This window comes from Gadus morhua, chromosome 13 (genome assembly GCF_902167405.1).
Source record: "Gadus morhua chromosome 13, gadMor3.0, whole genome shotgun sequence".
Classification (NCBI taxonomy): domain Eukaryota; kingdom Metazoa; phylum Chordata; class Actinopteri; order Gadiformes; family Gadidae; genus Gadus; species Gadus morhua.
Genome location: NC_044060.1, coordinates 4495472 through 4509633, shown reverse-complemented (window position 1 = coordinate 4509633; position 14162 = coordinate 4495472). Strand labels below are relative to the sequence as shown.

The window sequence follows — 14162 nt, the reverse complement described above, 5'->3', positions numbered from 1 at the left end:
CTCCATGACCTCTGACCTCCTGACCTCATTAATAAAACTCAGAGCAAAACCATAGCAACAGGATCCAAACTCCCCCTCCTCCGAAAACCTGGAGACAGAGAGTGAGAGACAGGTCACAGTCAGCAAGAGAGAGACAGATCACAGTAAGACAGACAGAGGAAGGTTACAGTCAGACAGAGTGACACATGTTGTCAGACCAGGGGGTGAGACAGGTTAGTTAGAGGGAAATAGAGAGCGACAGGTTAAAGTCCGATTCAGAGAGAGAAAATGTTTACGGTGAGACAGAGAGATACATGTTACAGTCAGAATAGGGGGTGAGACAGGGTACAATTAGACGCAGAGGTGAGACAGTTTCCGGACCTGTCTGTGGTCCATCGGTCCTGAGAGGAGAAGGTCTCCAGGCGTCGGTCCCACGACCTGACAACGCTGCCAGGGAGGAGAGGAGGAGACGGGTGGTTGCTAGGGGTAACCACAACAGGTGATGGGTGGTTGCTAGGGGTAATAAGGGGAACAGATGGGTGGTTGCTAGGGGTAATAAGAGGGATGGTCAGACTCTTCTCCCAGCTCTGCTGCTGACGCTGAACCCCCGACTCTGTATAGCTGAATACAACACCTGTAACACAACAACACAATTATAACACAACAACACCATAATATCACAAAATAACTATAACAAAACAATTACACAAGGCAACAATAACACAACAACACAACAAAGACACAGCAACATGATAAAATAAAATAAACGACAACGATGCAATACAAATACAATAACACGATCACAACAATAACACAGTTATTGCCCAAAACAATAGCAGCGAATAAGGGCTCCATTACCTTCAGAGTTTGAGATCCCGACGTGAAGCTCAGAGTCATTCTGTTCACTGGAGAGGAAACACTGTTACAATCAGCAGGAGAGGAGGAGACTAGAGATGGAAGCAGAGTACAGATCACAAGAGAGTAGAGATGAAAGCAGAGTACAGATCAGAAGAGAGTAGATATCAAAGCAGAGTACAGATCAGAGTAGAGCAGATATAAAAAAAAATATCAGTATATATAGAGAAGAAATCTACGGAAGAGGATTAGGGCCACACATGTAAAAAAAAATTAAATTCTGACTTTATTCTCAGAATTCTGAGAAAAAAGTCAGAATTCTCACTTTAATCTCAGAATTCTGAGATTAATGTCAAAATTCAGACTTTATCTCTCAGAATTCTGAGAAAAAAGTCAGAATTCTGAGATTAAAGTCAGAATTCTGACTTTTTATCTCAGAATTCTGAGATTAATGTCAGAATTCTGACTTTTTATCTCAGAATTCTGAGATTAATGTCAGAATTCTGAGATTAATGTCAGAATTCTGACTTTATTCTCAGAATTCTGAGATTAAAGTCAGAATTCTGACTTATTCTCAGAATTCTGAGATTAAAGTCAGAATTCTGAGAATAAAGTCAGATTTTTTTTTTTTTTTACATGTGTGGCCCTAATCCTCTTCCGTAGAAATCAGAATAGTGCAGTATAGTAAAGCTTAGTAAAGATCAGAGAAGAGTATAGATCAGGGTAGAGTAGACGATAGAGTGAAATATAATGTTGTAGCATGTACCTTTTTGAAGAAAAGTAGAGTTGGGTACAATATAATAGAATGCACTTGATGGAAGAAGAGTAGAGTACAATATAATAGAATGCACCTGATAGACGTCGGTCCGGATCGGGATGAGAGGAGGAACGCGCACGGAGTCTCGTGCCCGTTGCTAAACGGACATGGGACGGCCACAGGTGCGTCCAGGAGCCGGAAGCTGAGCCGATCCCCGCACAGAGGACACCTCCCGCTGGGCACACCTGCCGGACCGCTCCCGGTCCCTCCCGGTTCCTCCGCCGAGCTGCGGGTGTCCTCCCGGTGTGTGAAAGTGTAGATTAGCTCCCCGCAGTGTTCGAACCTCACTATGTTCTCCATCTGGACTTTGAACCAAAACTTTCAAATACAATCAATAAATATACATAGCGCTGTGACCTACTATCACTTAGTTATCAGTTGGTTGAGTCATCATCCCTAAATGGTCATGTGTCTCACCAAAAATCGAATATAAAACGTCACAGTGTAGAGAATACTTTGTCAGCTGTCAGATCTGCCGTCATTGAAGCGTCTCCTGACGTCTTTATCCGGAAGGCGGAACCTTTGACTATTTCGCGTTCCGCGGGAGGGACTGTATTGAGTGGGACACCAAGATAAGGAGCTGAAATGAGCACCAGACAAGTCACATGCAGGTTAATATGACTATTATCATAACGATGGCTCTTATTAATATTATTCGACTCTATGTCCGCGGTGTACCGGCCCGTGGGGAGGGAAGGGTACTAACCTACTAATCAGTACTGACTATTACTAACCAGCACTTACCCTCTCTGCATCACGACCACCGCTAGGAGCTCATGCTAATGGGAGCTGCTACCGCCGTCCCACTACACAACACACACGCATCATACACGACAACACTGCACTACATCACACCGGGATCTATTAAAGCTCAAACCGGCGCACTTTAAACGTATTTTAACCGGAGTTTTGTTTGACTACAGAGTAATGTTGAATAGCATGTGTAGCGATAGTATGTTTTAGCGACAGGAGCTAATTTGTCTCTGTGTGTGTGTGTGTGTGTGTGTGTGTGTGTGTGTGTGTGTGTGTGTGTGTATGCGCGTGTGTGTGTGTGTGTGTGTGTGTGTTTGTTTGGTGTATGCGCGTGTGTGTGTGTGTGTGTGTGTGTGTGTGTGTGTGTGTGTGTGTGTGTGTGTGTGTGTGTGTGTGCGTGTGTGTGTGTGTGTGTGTGTGTGTGTGTGTGTGTTGCGCGTCCGTGTGTAGGTACTTTCTCCACGGTGTGTGTAGGGAGGGTCCGCGGTGTCTCTTCTCCCACGACCCGACCAGCAGCAAGCCCTCAACCATCTGCAAGTACTACCAGCGGGGGGTGTGCGCCTACGGTGACAGATGCAGGTAACAATACTGCTGCTACTCTTGACAATACTTATTAAAATGATGGGTCATTCTCCTTCAAATAATGCTATCTCTAATAATACTTATTATAATGATGGTCATTGTCCTTAAAATAATACTACCTGCAATAATAATGCTTATTATAATGATGGTCTTTTTACCTAAAATAATACCACCTATAATAATACTTCTTACAATAATGGTAATTCTACCTAACATGATACTACTTATAATAATACTTATTCTTATAATAGTACTACCTATACTAATACTACCAGAGAAAAGTGCTCCTTCAGGGACAGATGCCTGCTTTCATACGTTTGTATTCATACCAAAAATAATACTTATATTAATGCTACTTATAAGAAAACGATGTATAATTACACTCTAGATATTAATAATACTTATAATAATTGTACTTATGAATATTGTACTCATAATAATGCTATTATATTAACACTGTATGCTGCTAGGCATGAATGTTAGAAAGTCTGCTATATATTTATTTTTGTTTATTTTCAAGGTTAAGCACCTTGTTTTGCAATTTTGCACGAAAGGCGCTCTATAAATAAAGTTTGATTTGATTGAGGAGATGCATTGGTCCAAAGTGTGTATCTGAATTGAACCCTGAATTCATGTGATTCAGAGGAGCTAGGGGGCGCTCTAAACCACATGACTTAGAGCAACCTTGCTCTAGGATGCCTACAGGTAGGTTATGTCCATCACTAACAGGTTATGTCCATCACTACCAGGTTATGTCCATCACTGGTAGTGATGGACATAACCTAGTGATGGACATAACCTGTTAGTGATGGACATATCCTGCATCAGACCCAGCGCTCTTCAGCCTGATCTTCTGTGTTCTGCAGGTATGACCACATCAAGCCCCCCGGGAGAGGAGCGCCCATAGGAGGAGCAGGGGGTGCAATCGGAGGCGCAGTAGGAGGAGCGGTCGGAGGTGCAGTGGGAGGACCTGGAGGAGGAGGAGGAGGCGGAGGTGGTGGTGCAATAGGAGGAGCAGGAGGAGGAAGGGGAGCACCGACGGGAGGAAGAGGAGAGTCCATGGGACCCAGGAAGCCGCTGGTTCTCCGAGACAGAGGTGAGTCCTTCTCTATGATCAGTGATCAGTGATCTCACCTGAAGTCTGTAGTCTATAGTCGGACGGCCGGTCCATCATGAGTCGTACAGTCAGGTCTATCCATGGGCGCGACGTACCATGTAGCCTACTTTACCTCTTACATCTGCTAGTAACTGTGCGGCTTCTGGTATATTCAGTGCTGCTGCATATTCAGTGATTCAGTGATGTTCAGGTGCTGTTGCTTTGGTCTGACTCTGAGATAACCGTGCCCCATCGACTTGAACATAACTGATGGACATAGAAGGAGCATGGATAGAAATTTGGCGTTTTTAAATAAGTCACCTGAAAAATATGTTTTATTTCAGGATTTGTTTCATATCTATATTTATATATTTGTTTATATATATCTTGTATGGATTTAAATTTAAATTGACCTTTTCCTCTCTCTTTCAGCCCTGGGTGTCGACTACAAAGGTCAAGGGTCGGAGGTTCTGGTTCCAGCCAGTTCAGAGCAGCTGGACCCTGGAGTTCCCCACTCCTACGTTGCAGCCACCCGAACCGGCCTGGAGTCAGCTGACCATGGTAAGACCCTAGCCGGGAGGGGCTCGTACCCCTAGGGAGGGGAACGTAGAGGGTGTGGATCGTTGGGGTATGTACCTCCTATGAGGGGGGTCCCTCTAATACCGGCGTTGGTTTTGTCCTCAGTGGGAGGGGCCTACCAGGAACTGCCTCTCATGCAGCTCTGCCCGTATGCAGCGGCAGGCCAGTGTCACTACGGCAACACCTGCCCATATCTCCATGGCGACCTGTGTGAAATCTGCAGACTACACGTTCTCCATCCCAGTGATCCGGAGCAGAGGAGAGCTCACGAGAAGGTGTGCTTCATCTGATGAACTAACCCGCCTTACTCACCTTAACCTGATGAAACATGTGTCTCTCCCTCTCACCATGTGTCTCTCTCGTCATGTGTCTCTCTCGCCATGTCTCTCTCCCTCTCTCACCATGTCTCTCTCTCACCATGTCTCTCTCCCTCTCTCACCATGTGTCTCTCTCGTCATGTGTCTCTCTCGCCATGTCTCTCTCCCTCTCTCACCATGTCTCTCTCTCTCTGAACAGGTGTGCATGCTAGCGTTTGAGAGTGATATGGAGAGAGCATTTGCAGCTCAGCTCAGTCAAGATAAGGTGGGTTTAACAAATTGATTATTTGGTGTGGGTGTGTGTGTGGCTGGATATACATATATATGAATATTATAGTGCTGAGCCTGATATTCTTATATTAGGAAGGTTTTTCGGAATCTCACTTCAGTTAAAAATTGCTTTTGAAGGAAAAAAATTGTAATCCGATTTTTACATATAAAAAAATGTAAATGTATGACAAACAAGCCCGTGTTTTTTCCACATTAAGGGACTGGATCTGCCTCCAAACAAAGCCCTACCACAACATAACAATGTTAACCAACAGAACGTATACATGCATAATTAAATGATATAGAGTTAGTGTTTGTTTCTAGAGTGCGAGTGTCGGGGTGTGCTCCATCTGCATGGAGGGGGTGTATGTATCTCAAGGTATGAGTGTGTTGCAGGTGTGCTCCATCTGCATGGAGGTGGTGGTGCAGAAGACGAACCCTTCAGAGCGGCGGTTCGGGATCCTGTCGTCCTGCTGCCACACCTACTGCCTGGCCTGCATCCGCCAGTGGCGCTGCGCCAAGCAGTTTGACAACAAGATCATCAAGTAAGGCTCGCCCCATCTGGGACCTTACCCTGGTACCACTTAGGCTGGTGCCATACCACTCAGACTGGTACATACCCCGATGACTGGTACCACTTAGGCTGGTACCATACCCTACACGGCCCTGGGAACCATAAACCTCAGACTGTAACCAGACACAACAGACTGGTATCATTTCCCCAATAAGACGGAGGTTTAAAGATAGCATAACCTGCTCCTGGGAACCCGTGTCTAAACTTTCTTTAGCTCTTTTTAGGGTGTGTGGGTTAGCGTGTGAGCTAAGTATGTGTGTGTGTGTGTCCAGGTCCTGCCCAGAGTGCCGGCTGGTGTCAGAGTTCGTGATCCCCTCTGTGTACTGGGTGGAGGACCAGGAGGACAAGGACCGGCTCATAGACCACTTCAAGTCCGGAGTCAGGTGGGTCCCCGCAGCCGGGGGTATCAGATAGATCTATAGATCTACGATAACACATGCATGGTGTGCATGTGTTATCATATAGAATAGATCTATAGATCTACGATAACACATGCATGGTGTGCATGTGTTATCATATAGATCTATAGATCTACGATAACACATGCATGGTGTGCATGTGTTATCATATAGATCTACGAAAACACATGCATGGTGTGCATGTGTTATCATATAGATCTATAGATCTACGATAACACATGCATGGTGTGCATGTGTTATCATATAGATCTATAGATCTACGAAAACACATGCATGGTGTGCATGTGTTATCATATAGATCTATAGATCTACGAAAACACATGCATGGTGTGCATGTGTTATCATATAGATCTACGATAACACGTGCATGGGGTGCATGTGTTTATCATATAGATCTATCATCTACTCTACTGCTTTCCTCGACTCTATTCTCCTCTATTTGATTATTTATTCCTTTGATTATATTCTCTAATCTTTCATCTCTTTGTGCGTGTGCGTATGCGTGTGTGTGTGTGCGTGTCCCCACAGTAAGAAGGCCTGTAAGTACTTCGACCAGGGCCGTGGCTCCTGTCCGTTCGGGGGGAAGTGCCTGTACCTCCACGCCTACCAGGACGGGACCCGCGCAGAGGCGGAAAAACCCCGCAAACAGCTGGGCTCGGAGGGCACCGTCAGGGTCAGTACCAACACCATCGCCAACCACACTAACACCGCTGTCGACACCTTCACCAACCACACTAACACCGCTGTCGACACCTTCACCAACCACACTAACACCGCTGTCGACACCTTCACGTCACTAACGGCACTGTCTATCACACGACAAACGGGGTCAGTGTCACTGTCAACACCTTCATTAACATACCCATCGTGAACAGCACTACCACGAACCGTACGAACAGCACTAGCACTAGCATCACCATCACTATCACCTGCATCACATTACATCACTATCAGCACTAACCTATCTATCACTTATGTCATTAACCACTTATAACTTATTATCGCCATCACTAATATCACTATGGCCATCATCTAAATCACATCGCTATAACTATCACATCGCTATCACATAACAATCGCTATCACTGACGCACCACGTCATTAACACCACCAGAACCAACCTGATCATCAACTTTCACATCGCCGTCAACATCATCGACCCCAGTAGAACAGTGTGTGTGTGTGTGTGTGTGTGTGTGCGTGTGCAGTTCCTCAACAGTGTGCGTCTGTGGGACTTCATCGAGGAGAGGGAGCAGCGTTCCCTGCCAACCCTGCCGTCCCACGATGATGACGTCACCGAGCTGAGGGAGCTCTTCATGCAGATGTCCGCCCCGGCCAATGAGAGCACAGCGCAGTCGTCGTCATAGAGACCGCAGGACGGACCTGGTCTCCCCCCCCCCCCCCCTGCAGAACAGATCGGCCGTGTAGTGGGTTCCCCCCATCGTTTGGATTCCTCCTGTTGCCACGGCGACATAAGAACAGGCCGGGGAAACGTTGCCATGGCGATCCATCACGTCACTCCAACCTGGAGGAGGAGGAGGAGGAGGAGGAAGACAATGACGGCATCACAGTAGAATTCATATTTGTCCCAAGTCACTGTTTGGATGTATATTTAAACACAACATGTACATATTATGAATTGTACACGTTTTAAAGCCCAGTTGTTTGTGGATTTCTATTGCTGTGTTTAATGAGGTTGTAGTCTTACCGGTGGAAAATAAAGCTAACTAGCATCGTCAACGGTGATCATGATTAATGCTAAAGCTACCCATCATGTTCAGTAGAGATCCTTTAGCATAAACTGTGACACATGAATTGATATTAAAATATGTAAGTATGGACACCGGCCTCCAGAACTCTGTTTGTGTTTAATGCTGAGGAGCAAGACTCTGTTCCTCCTCCCAGGAGGAGAGGAGCAGCTAGTGGAGGAGAGGAGCAGCTAGTGGAGGAGGAGTAGGAGAGGAGCAGCTAGTGAAGGAGGAGTAGGAGAGGAGCAGCTAGTGAAGGAGTAGGAGAGGAGCAGCTAGTGGAGGAGTAGGAGAGGAGCAGCTAGTGAAGGAGTAGGAGAGGAGCAGCTAGTGGAGGAGTAGGAGAGGAGCAGCTAGTGAAGGAGTAGGAGAGGAGCAGCTAGTGGAGGAGTAGGAGAGGAGCAGCTAGTGAAGGAGTAGGAGAGGAGCAGCTAGTGAAGGAGGAGTAGGAGAGGAGCAGCTAGTGGAGGAGAGGAGAGGAGCAGCTAGTGAAGGAGAGGAGCAGCTAGTGTTGCTTTGTTGCATTATTAATATATAAAATAGAACATAATGGTGCAGAGTAGGAAGAACATGTTTTTCTTTGTAGTGTGTATCCAAAATATCTACGGTATGTATATTCTTTATTGTATTATTATTAAATGGGATACATACTGTTATGTGTGGACGCAGACAAAAAGATTTCAAGATTTCAAAGCCACGCCAAGCTCTGGAAAACACTAGACATGTCCAATGTTTTCCGTCGGTGTGGAAACGCCCCCCACACCGTGAGGAAACGCCCCCTCCCCGCGGGGCGCCGTGTGCACCGAGCGGCGGGGGGGGCTTGGACAGCGGGGCGGATGAGGCGCGCCGTGTGCACAGCGCGGCGGGCACAGCGGGGCGGAGGAGGAGTCAGGAGGGCCGTGCGCAGACCTCGTGTGTCGCAGAGCGGGGCAGGAAAACAAACACAGCCGTTCCAGTAGCTAGGTGAGTGTCTCCCCGGGTCCCGGCCCCCCGCGGCGGGCCGCTCCGTCCCCGGGACGGGCAGCGGGGTGTGCCGGTGGCCTCGATGATCTAACGACGAGATGGTTATGATTTATTTGTTGACCGAATTAAGGGAGAATGGTTGGAAAACGGTGCTAACCTCCAGCTCGCATGCTAACGTTTGACAGGCCTGCTACTTGAGGCCCTCTCGCGGGAAGGCATTTGGTTTTGTTAAAGTATTATTAAATGTTATTTGAGTGTAAATGACAGTGTGCGGACTTGTATTCAATACCAAATCATACTAAATGTTAAAAAGGTGAATGTTTACCTCTCTCTTTTCTATTAGACGTGAGGCCTGTGTGTGTGTGCTAGTGTGTGTGTGTGTGTGTGTGTGTGTGTACGTAAACAAACCTCAGGAATACAACTTAAGTTTGTACTCTGTTGGGTTACTCTGCCACCAATACAGAACATCTGAACATCCTATACCTGTCAATCAATAGTTAAATAATGCTTGTGTTGACTCTCACTAGTGTGTGTGTGTGTGTGTATATATATATATATATATATATATATATATATATATATATATATATATATATAAAATTATTTATTTTTCTGTGTATTTGTGTTTCAACATCTATAAACTATATTCTTTACCTGATGTTCCAGCCCTTTAGATAAGAACTTCCACAACAACTTGTTTCGCCCTTTGGAGTAAAGTAACGTGTGTGTGTGTGTGTCTGTGACCCCTTGCAGGTGAGGGGTCGTTGCCGTGGTGATGAGTAGTAGTGAGTGTTTTGGGTGCGGTCGCAGCGGCCACTGGATCAAGAACTGTCCTAACGGCGGTGGGCGGGGCCAGGGCCGTGGCCGCGGCAGGGGGCGGGGGAAAGGTACGCGCTCTACCTGTGTGTCTACCTGTGTGTCTGTCTGTTTACCTGTGTCTGTCTGTCTACCTGTGGGTATCCACCTGTGTCTGTCTGTCTACCTGTCTGTCTACCTGTACCTGTCTGTCTACCTGTACCTGTCTGTCTACCTGTATCTGTCTGTCTACCTGTACCTGTCTGTCTACCTGTCTATCTACCTGTATCTGTCTGTCTACCTGTCTATCTACCTGTATCTGTGTCTGTCTACCTGTATCTGTCCTTCTGCGTATCTCTTCAGACTTTTATATATGTATTTGTATAGATTTGTTAATCATTAACATTTTATCAATTCATATTAGTTAACCTAATCTTTATTTTTCAATTGTCATTAATTCATGTCAGTTAAAATTCTTTGTTTTTGCTGTTATTAATGCATATTAATAACAATTATCTTTAGGTTTAGGTGTTATTAATTCATATTAGTTCACATTATCTTCATGTTTCGGGTGTTATTATTTCATATTATTTCATTATCTTAATGTTCCGGGTGTTATTAATTCATATTAGTTCACATTATCTTTGTTTCTAGTGTATTACTTCCTATTAATTAGCATGATCTTTATGTTTCTGATGTTCAGATATGTTCTGCTTCCGCTGTGGAGAACCTGGCCATGTAGTGAAAGACTGTGATAAGACCGAAGATGGTGAGCACACGCACCCACTTACAAACACACACACACACACACACACACACACACGTTACATCACTGTGGTGCACGTTAAAGTAACAGCGACACTAAGACCGTCCACATCATGTGACGTCGTCTCTGAGTAACCGGTTGCGTTGCGGTTGTGGTTTCAGCCTGCTACAACTGCGGCGGCGGCGGCCACATCTCCAGGGAGTGCAAGGAGCCCAAGAAGGAGCGCAAGCACGTGTGCTACACCTGCGGGATGGCGGGCCACATGGCGCGCGAGTGCGACCAGGCCAACGGCGCGGCATGCTACATCTGCGGGAAGGCGGACCACCGGGCCCGCGACTGCCAGCACGCCAACGAGCAGAAGTGCTACTCCTGTGGCAACTTCGGACACATCCAGAAGGGCTGTGAGAAGGTTAAATGCTACAGGTGAGACGGCCGTCTGCTACGCACTACCGTCTCCCTACATGTGTGTAGTACTTAAGGTTATTCTACTTCATTTAAGAATGCTCGATTCTGATTGGCTGGGAGGGGTGCATTAATCCGGCATATTGCCCGCTGACTTGTCGGTTCTACTTGCTGCTGACTGAGCACAGTAGATCAATACGCCGCTTGTATCGTTTTCTATCACATACATTTCAAACATGAGGTCCGTTGTAAAAATAAACCAAGGAGTGCATGTTTGATCGATCGTCATTAAAGCTGACTTGATACGAATGTAACAACTACGTTGTTAAACTAGTGATCAGTTGCAACCTTGTGTGGTTGCTATAGAAACGCGTTACCTACAGTTGAGCTAACGTTATTCACCGTAGTTCTAAAGGGAACTACTTTTCGAGGGAGATGAACTTAAACGGAGCATACATTTAATAAGCATGCAATACGAATAAGAAAAAGGCTAATTATTAAAGTATATGAATTGTTTTATTATGTTGGCCGGCGCGAAGTAGAATAAACGGAATAATCACCTCAAGGCAGGGCAATAAACAGTTTGATATGCCCGGCTCGCGGAAGGTTGCCCGGCTCGAGGTAAGCCGTCCACGAGCCGGGCATATCAAACTGTTTATTGCCCGGCCTCTCGGTGATTATTCCTTACGTAGTACTTAGGGTTGCCGCGGTGTGGACATTTTCACACCGAGTAATACGCTCGTGTCAACACCGGTATTACCGGTATAAACGGCATTAACTTTGAAACTAGGTCAACCGCCATCTTCTCCGTCTACTCTCGTCTCAGACTCTGTGACAGCGGCTGGCAGCGCGCCAATTCTCGGCGTCTTATAACGTTCTATAGATAATAGTATAATATAATTTTATAGATCGTAATATCACGGGCCAAAAGCTCTGTGCGCCTCCGGATGGCCGTAGCGCGGGGAGCTCACGTAGGGATTGGGCTTTGCGGGGTTTGTTTACCGGCGTTGCTATGGTGTGTTAGTGATTTGCGCGCCAATTCTCGGCGCGCAAATTTTCTTCCGCACAGAGCAGAACTGTTGCCTATTCTACACATTTTAATTTTCTTAATTTTAATTATATTATTCATTTTTACTGAATTTGATTTTTATTACTGAAAAAAAAAAATCTGTGTTGCTGGTGTGCAACACAGAGTAATCGGTGTTGGCCTCAACACCGGCAACACCGGTAATACCGTATACCGCGGCAACCCTAGTAGTACTATGTGTGTAGTACTGTTTTACTTTTTGTAGTACAGTGTGTAGTACTGGTATACTAAGGTCAAGTACAATGTGTGGTACAATGTATAGCACAATGTTTAGTACTGTTTTACTATGTCTAGTAGAATGTGTCGAACAATCTGTAATAGTGTGTAGTAGGGCTGTAACGATACACAAACTCACGATTCGGTTTGTATCACGATTTTTTGACCCACGGTTCGATACATCCCACGATTTTTTGAAATTTAAAAAGCATTTTATTTAAACAACACTTATATACCAATTAACTTAATGTAACATTTAGAATGTAGCCAGAATGGCAATGTGCGTATGCGTGTGTGAGTGACGTCAGCGAGTGAGTGGACGAGCGAGGAGAGCGAGCGGTAGCGCGTGTGTCTAGTGAAGAAGCGAACGAGTCCGGTAGAATAAAGTACCCATCCTGTCAATAATCGGTGGCCGCTTCATTCCGACCTATAAGCAGACAAACTGCCAGTCAAATCACACAAAACACTAGAGACAGGATCACACAGGCCCCCTCTGGATAAATGTCGTTCATATCGCATATGAGCACTTCGACGGCTGTGGAGAAATGCGATCCGATCCGTAGCCACGGAGGATTGCAGTCGCATACTTACGGCATCGATAGGAGGACAGCAGACTATTATTTAGACAAATTATTAGCAAATTTCAATCGGACAATTTGACCGCAGAGTTGGAAAGGGCGTATCGCGCTTCTGCCTTCTCACACCGCGAGACAGGATCGTGGCTTTGAGTATCGCGATTTTCGGTTTGATACGCGTATCGTTACAGCCCTAGTGTGTAGTACTGTAATACTGAGGTGAAGTACAGTGTGTAGTACTGTAATACTGAGGTTAATGCTGTGTGTGGTACAGTGTAGTACTGTAATACTGAGGTTAATGCTGTGTGTGGTACAGTGTAGTACTGTAACACTGAGGTGAATGCTGTGTGTGGTACAGTGTAGTACTGTAACACTGAGGTGTTCTCCTGTGTTTCAGGTGTGGTGAGACCGGCCATGTAGCGCTGAACTGCAGCAAGTCTTCTGACATGAACTGCTACAAATGCGGAAAGGCTGGTCACCTGGCGAAGGAGTGTCTGGAGGCCGCCGAATAACACACACACACCAACAAACACCCACCCACACACACACCTCTACGCACACACACCTACACGCACACCTAAACACACCCACACACACACCTAAACACACCTACACACACACACACACCCTCCCGCTCTCATTCATGGTCATGTTTCTTTTACTTTTTCAAATGGTCTCATCCTCCTTCCTATTGGTCCAGAGGCATGTCCGTCAAACAACGACAGACTCTTTGTGTGTTCACTTCCTTGTCACCATGCGATAAGCTTTGTTTAATATCCCTCTCGGCCCATTGGCTGAGACAGAAGTGGTGTAATACCTACTAGCAGAGAGGCTGAGCTTGGGTAAGAACAGGAAGCTGTTGAATATCTTATCTACCAATGATATGATTTTATTCCTGACGAGAGCCGTGATTGGCCCACAGGGCACTACATGGAAAGTTCATATTCTACCGCTGCATTATGGTTTGGACCGGTGAGCTGACGGCTCCAATTCAAGAGAAAACACGACACAGTACAGCGTGTTGACATCAGGAAAGTAAATAAAAACACAAATTGAAGTTTGGTCAAAGGAGAATGTTTTCAAAAAACTCAAGATGTTATTTTTGTACAATATATCACTTCTGTAAAGATATGATTTGCTTGTAGTCTTGGAAGGAAGAGAGAACAGCTGTACTTCAACCGTTCAATAAACATGGAGCTGGCCGGGCCGCGGTGTCCTGTCTTTCTCTCACAGCTACACCTGTCTGACTGACGTCGCAGCTTCACCTGTCTCACTTACACGTCGCCGCTACACCTGTCGTACTGACGTCGCAGCTACACCTGTCTATCTGTCACAGCTACACCTGTCTGACTGACGTCGCAGCTACACC

The 14162-nt window shown here is 45.9% G+C and overlaps 3 protein-coding genes across 5 annotated transcripts in view; 2 read left to right on the top strand and 1 right to left on the bottom strand.

Annotated features, from left to right (window-relative positions):
• mkrn2os.1 (MKRN2 opposite strand, tandem duplicate 1) overlaps positions 1-2201 on the bottom strand; it is a 2619-nt gene extending 418 nt beyond the window's left edge. Inside the window, exons 1-5 of the mRNA XM_030374354.1 lie at positions 2069-2201; positions 1686-1969; positions 838-884; positions 361-613; positions 1-88 (exon numbers count right to left, since the gene is read on the bottom strand). The exon at positions 1-88 is cut by the window's left edge and continues 418 nt beyond it. Coding sequence (XP_030230214.1) covers positions 1-88; positions 361-613; positions 838-884; positions 1686-1951 — 654 coding nt within the window. The 5' untranslated portion in view covers positions 1952-1969; positions 2069-2201. The remainder of the gene's footprint in view (positions 89-360; positions 614-837; positions 885-1685; positions 1970-2068) is intronic.
• mkrn2 (makorin, ring finger protein, 2) lies at positions 2127-8084 on the top strand. Its single transcript, XM_030374353.1, has 10 exons — positions 2127-2262; positions 2855-2983; positions 3853-4082; positions 4515-4643; positions 4767-4936; positions 5178-5243; positions 5645-5793; positions 6095-6205; positions 6770-6914; positions 7450-8084. The coding sequence occupies exons 1-10, from the start codon at positions 2237-2239 to the stop codon at positions 7606-7608; spliced, it is 1314 nt and encodes a 437-aa protein (XP_030230213.1). The 5' UTR covers positions 2127-2236; the 3' UTR covers positions 7609-8084.
• A 674-nt stretch (positions 8085-8758) lies between these two features.
• Positions 8759-14000, top strand: cnbpb (CCHC-type zinc finger, nucleic acid binding protein b). 3 transcript variants are annotated; one of them, XM_030374350.1, is made up of 5 exons: positions 8759-8952; positions 9706-9839; positions 10451-10516; positions 10675-10936; positions 13191-14000. In XM_030374350.1, exons 2-5 carry the CDS (start codon positions 9728-9730, stop codon positions 13303-13305), a joined length of 555 nt encoding a protein of 184 aa, XP_030230210.1. In that variant the 5' UTR covers positions 8759-8952; positions 9706-9727; the 3' UTR covers positions 13306-14000. The 3 variants fall into 3 exon arrangements, with proteins under 3 accessions (XP_030230210.1, XP_030230211.1, XP_030230212.1); XM_030374351.1 differs by lacking the exon at positions 8759-8952 and adding an exon at positions 9007-9265; XM_030374352.1 differs by lacking the exon at positions 8759-8952 and adding an exon at positions 9029-9053.
• The last annotated feature ends 162 nt before the right edge of the window (positions 14001-14162 follow it).

Bases quoted from the DNA above. Each gene is read 5' to 3' on its own strand.
- mkrn2 (XM_030374353.1), top strand. From the start codon at position 2,237: ATGAGCACCAGACAAGTCACATGCAG. The intron at 4,083-4,514 runs GTGAGTCCTTCT...TCTCTCTTTCAG, and splicing joins GCTGGTTCTCCGAGACAGAG to CCCTGGGTGTCGACTACAAA. The intron at 5,794-6,094 runs GTAAGGCTCGCC...GTGTGTGTCCAG, and splicing joins TTTGACAACAAGATCATCAA to GTCCTGCCCAGAGTGCCGGC.
- cnbpb (XM_030374350.1), top strand. From the start codon at position 9,728: ATGAGTAGTAGTGAGTGTTTTGGGTGCGGTCGCAGCGGCCACTGGATC. The intron at 9,840-10,450 runs GTACGCGCTCTA...TCTGATGTTCAG, and splicing joins CGGCAGGGGGCGGGGGAAAG to ATATGTTCTGCTTCCGCTGT. The intron at 10,937-13,190 runs GTGAGACGGCCG...CCTGTGTTTCAG, and splicing joins GAGAAGGTTAAATGCTACAG to GTGTGGTGAGACCGGCCATG.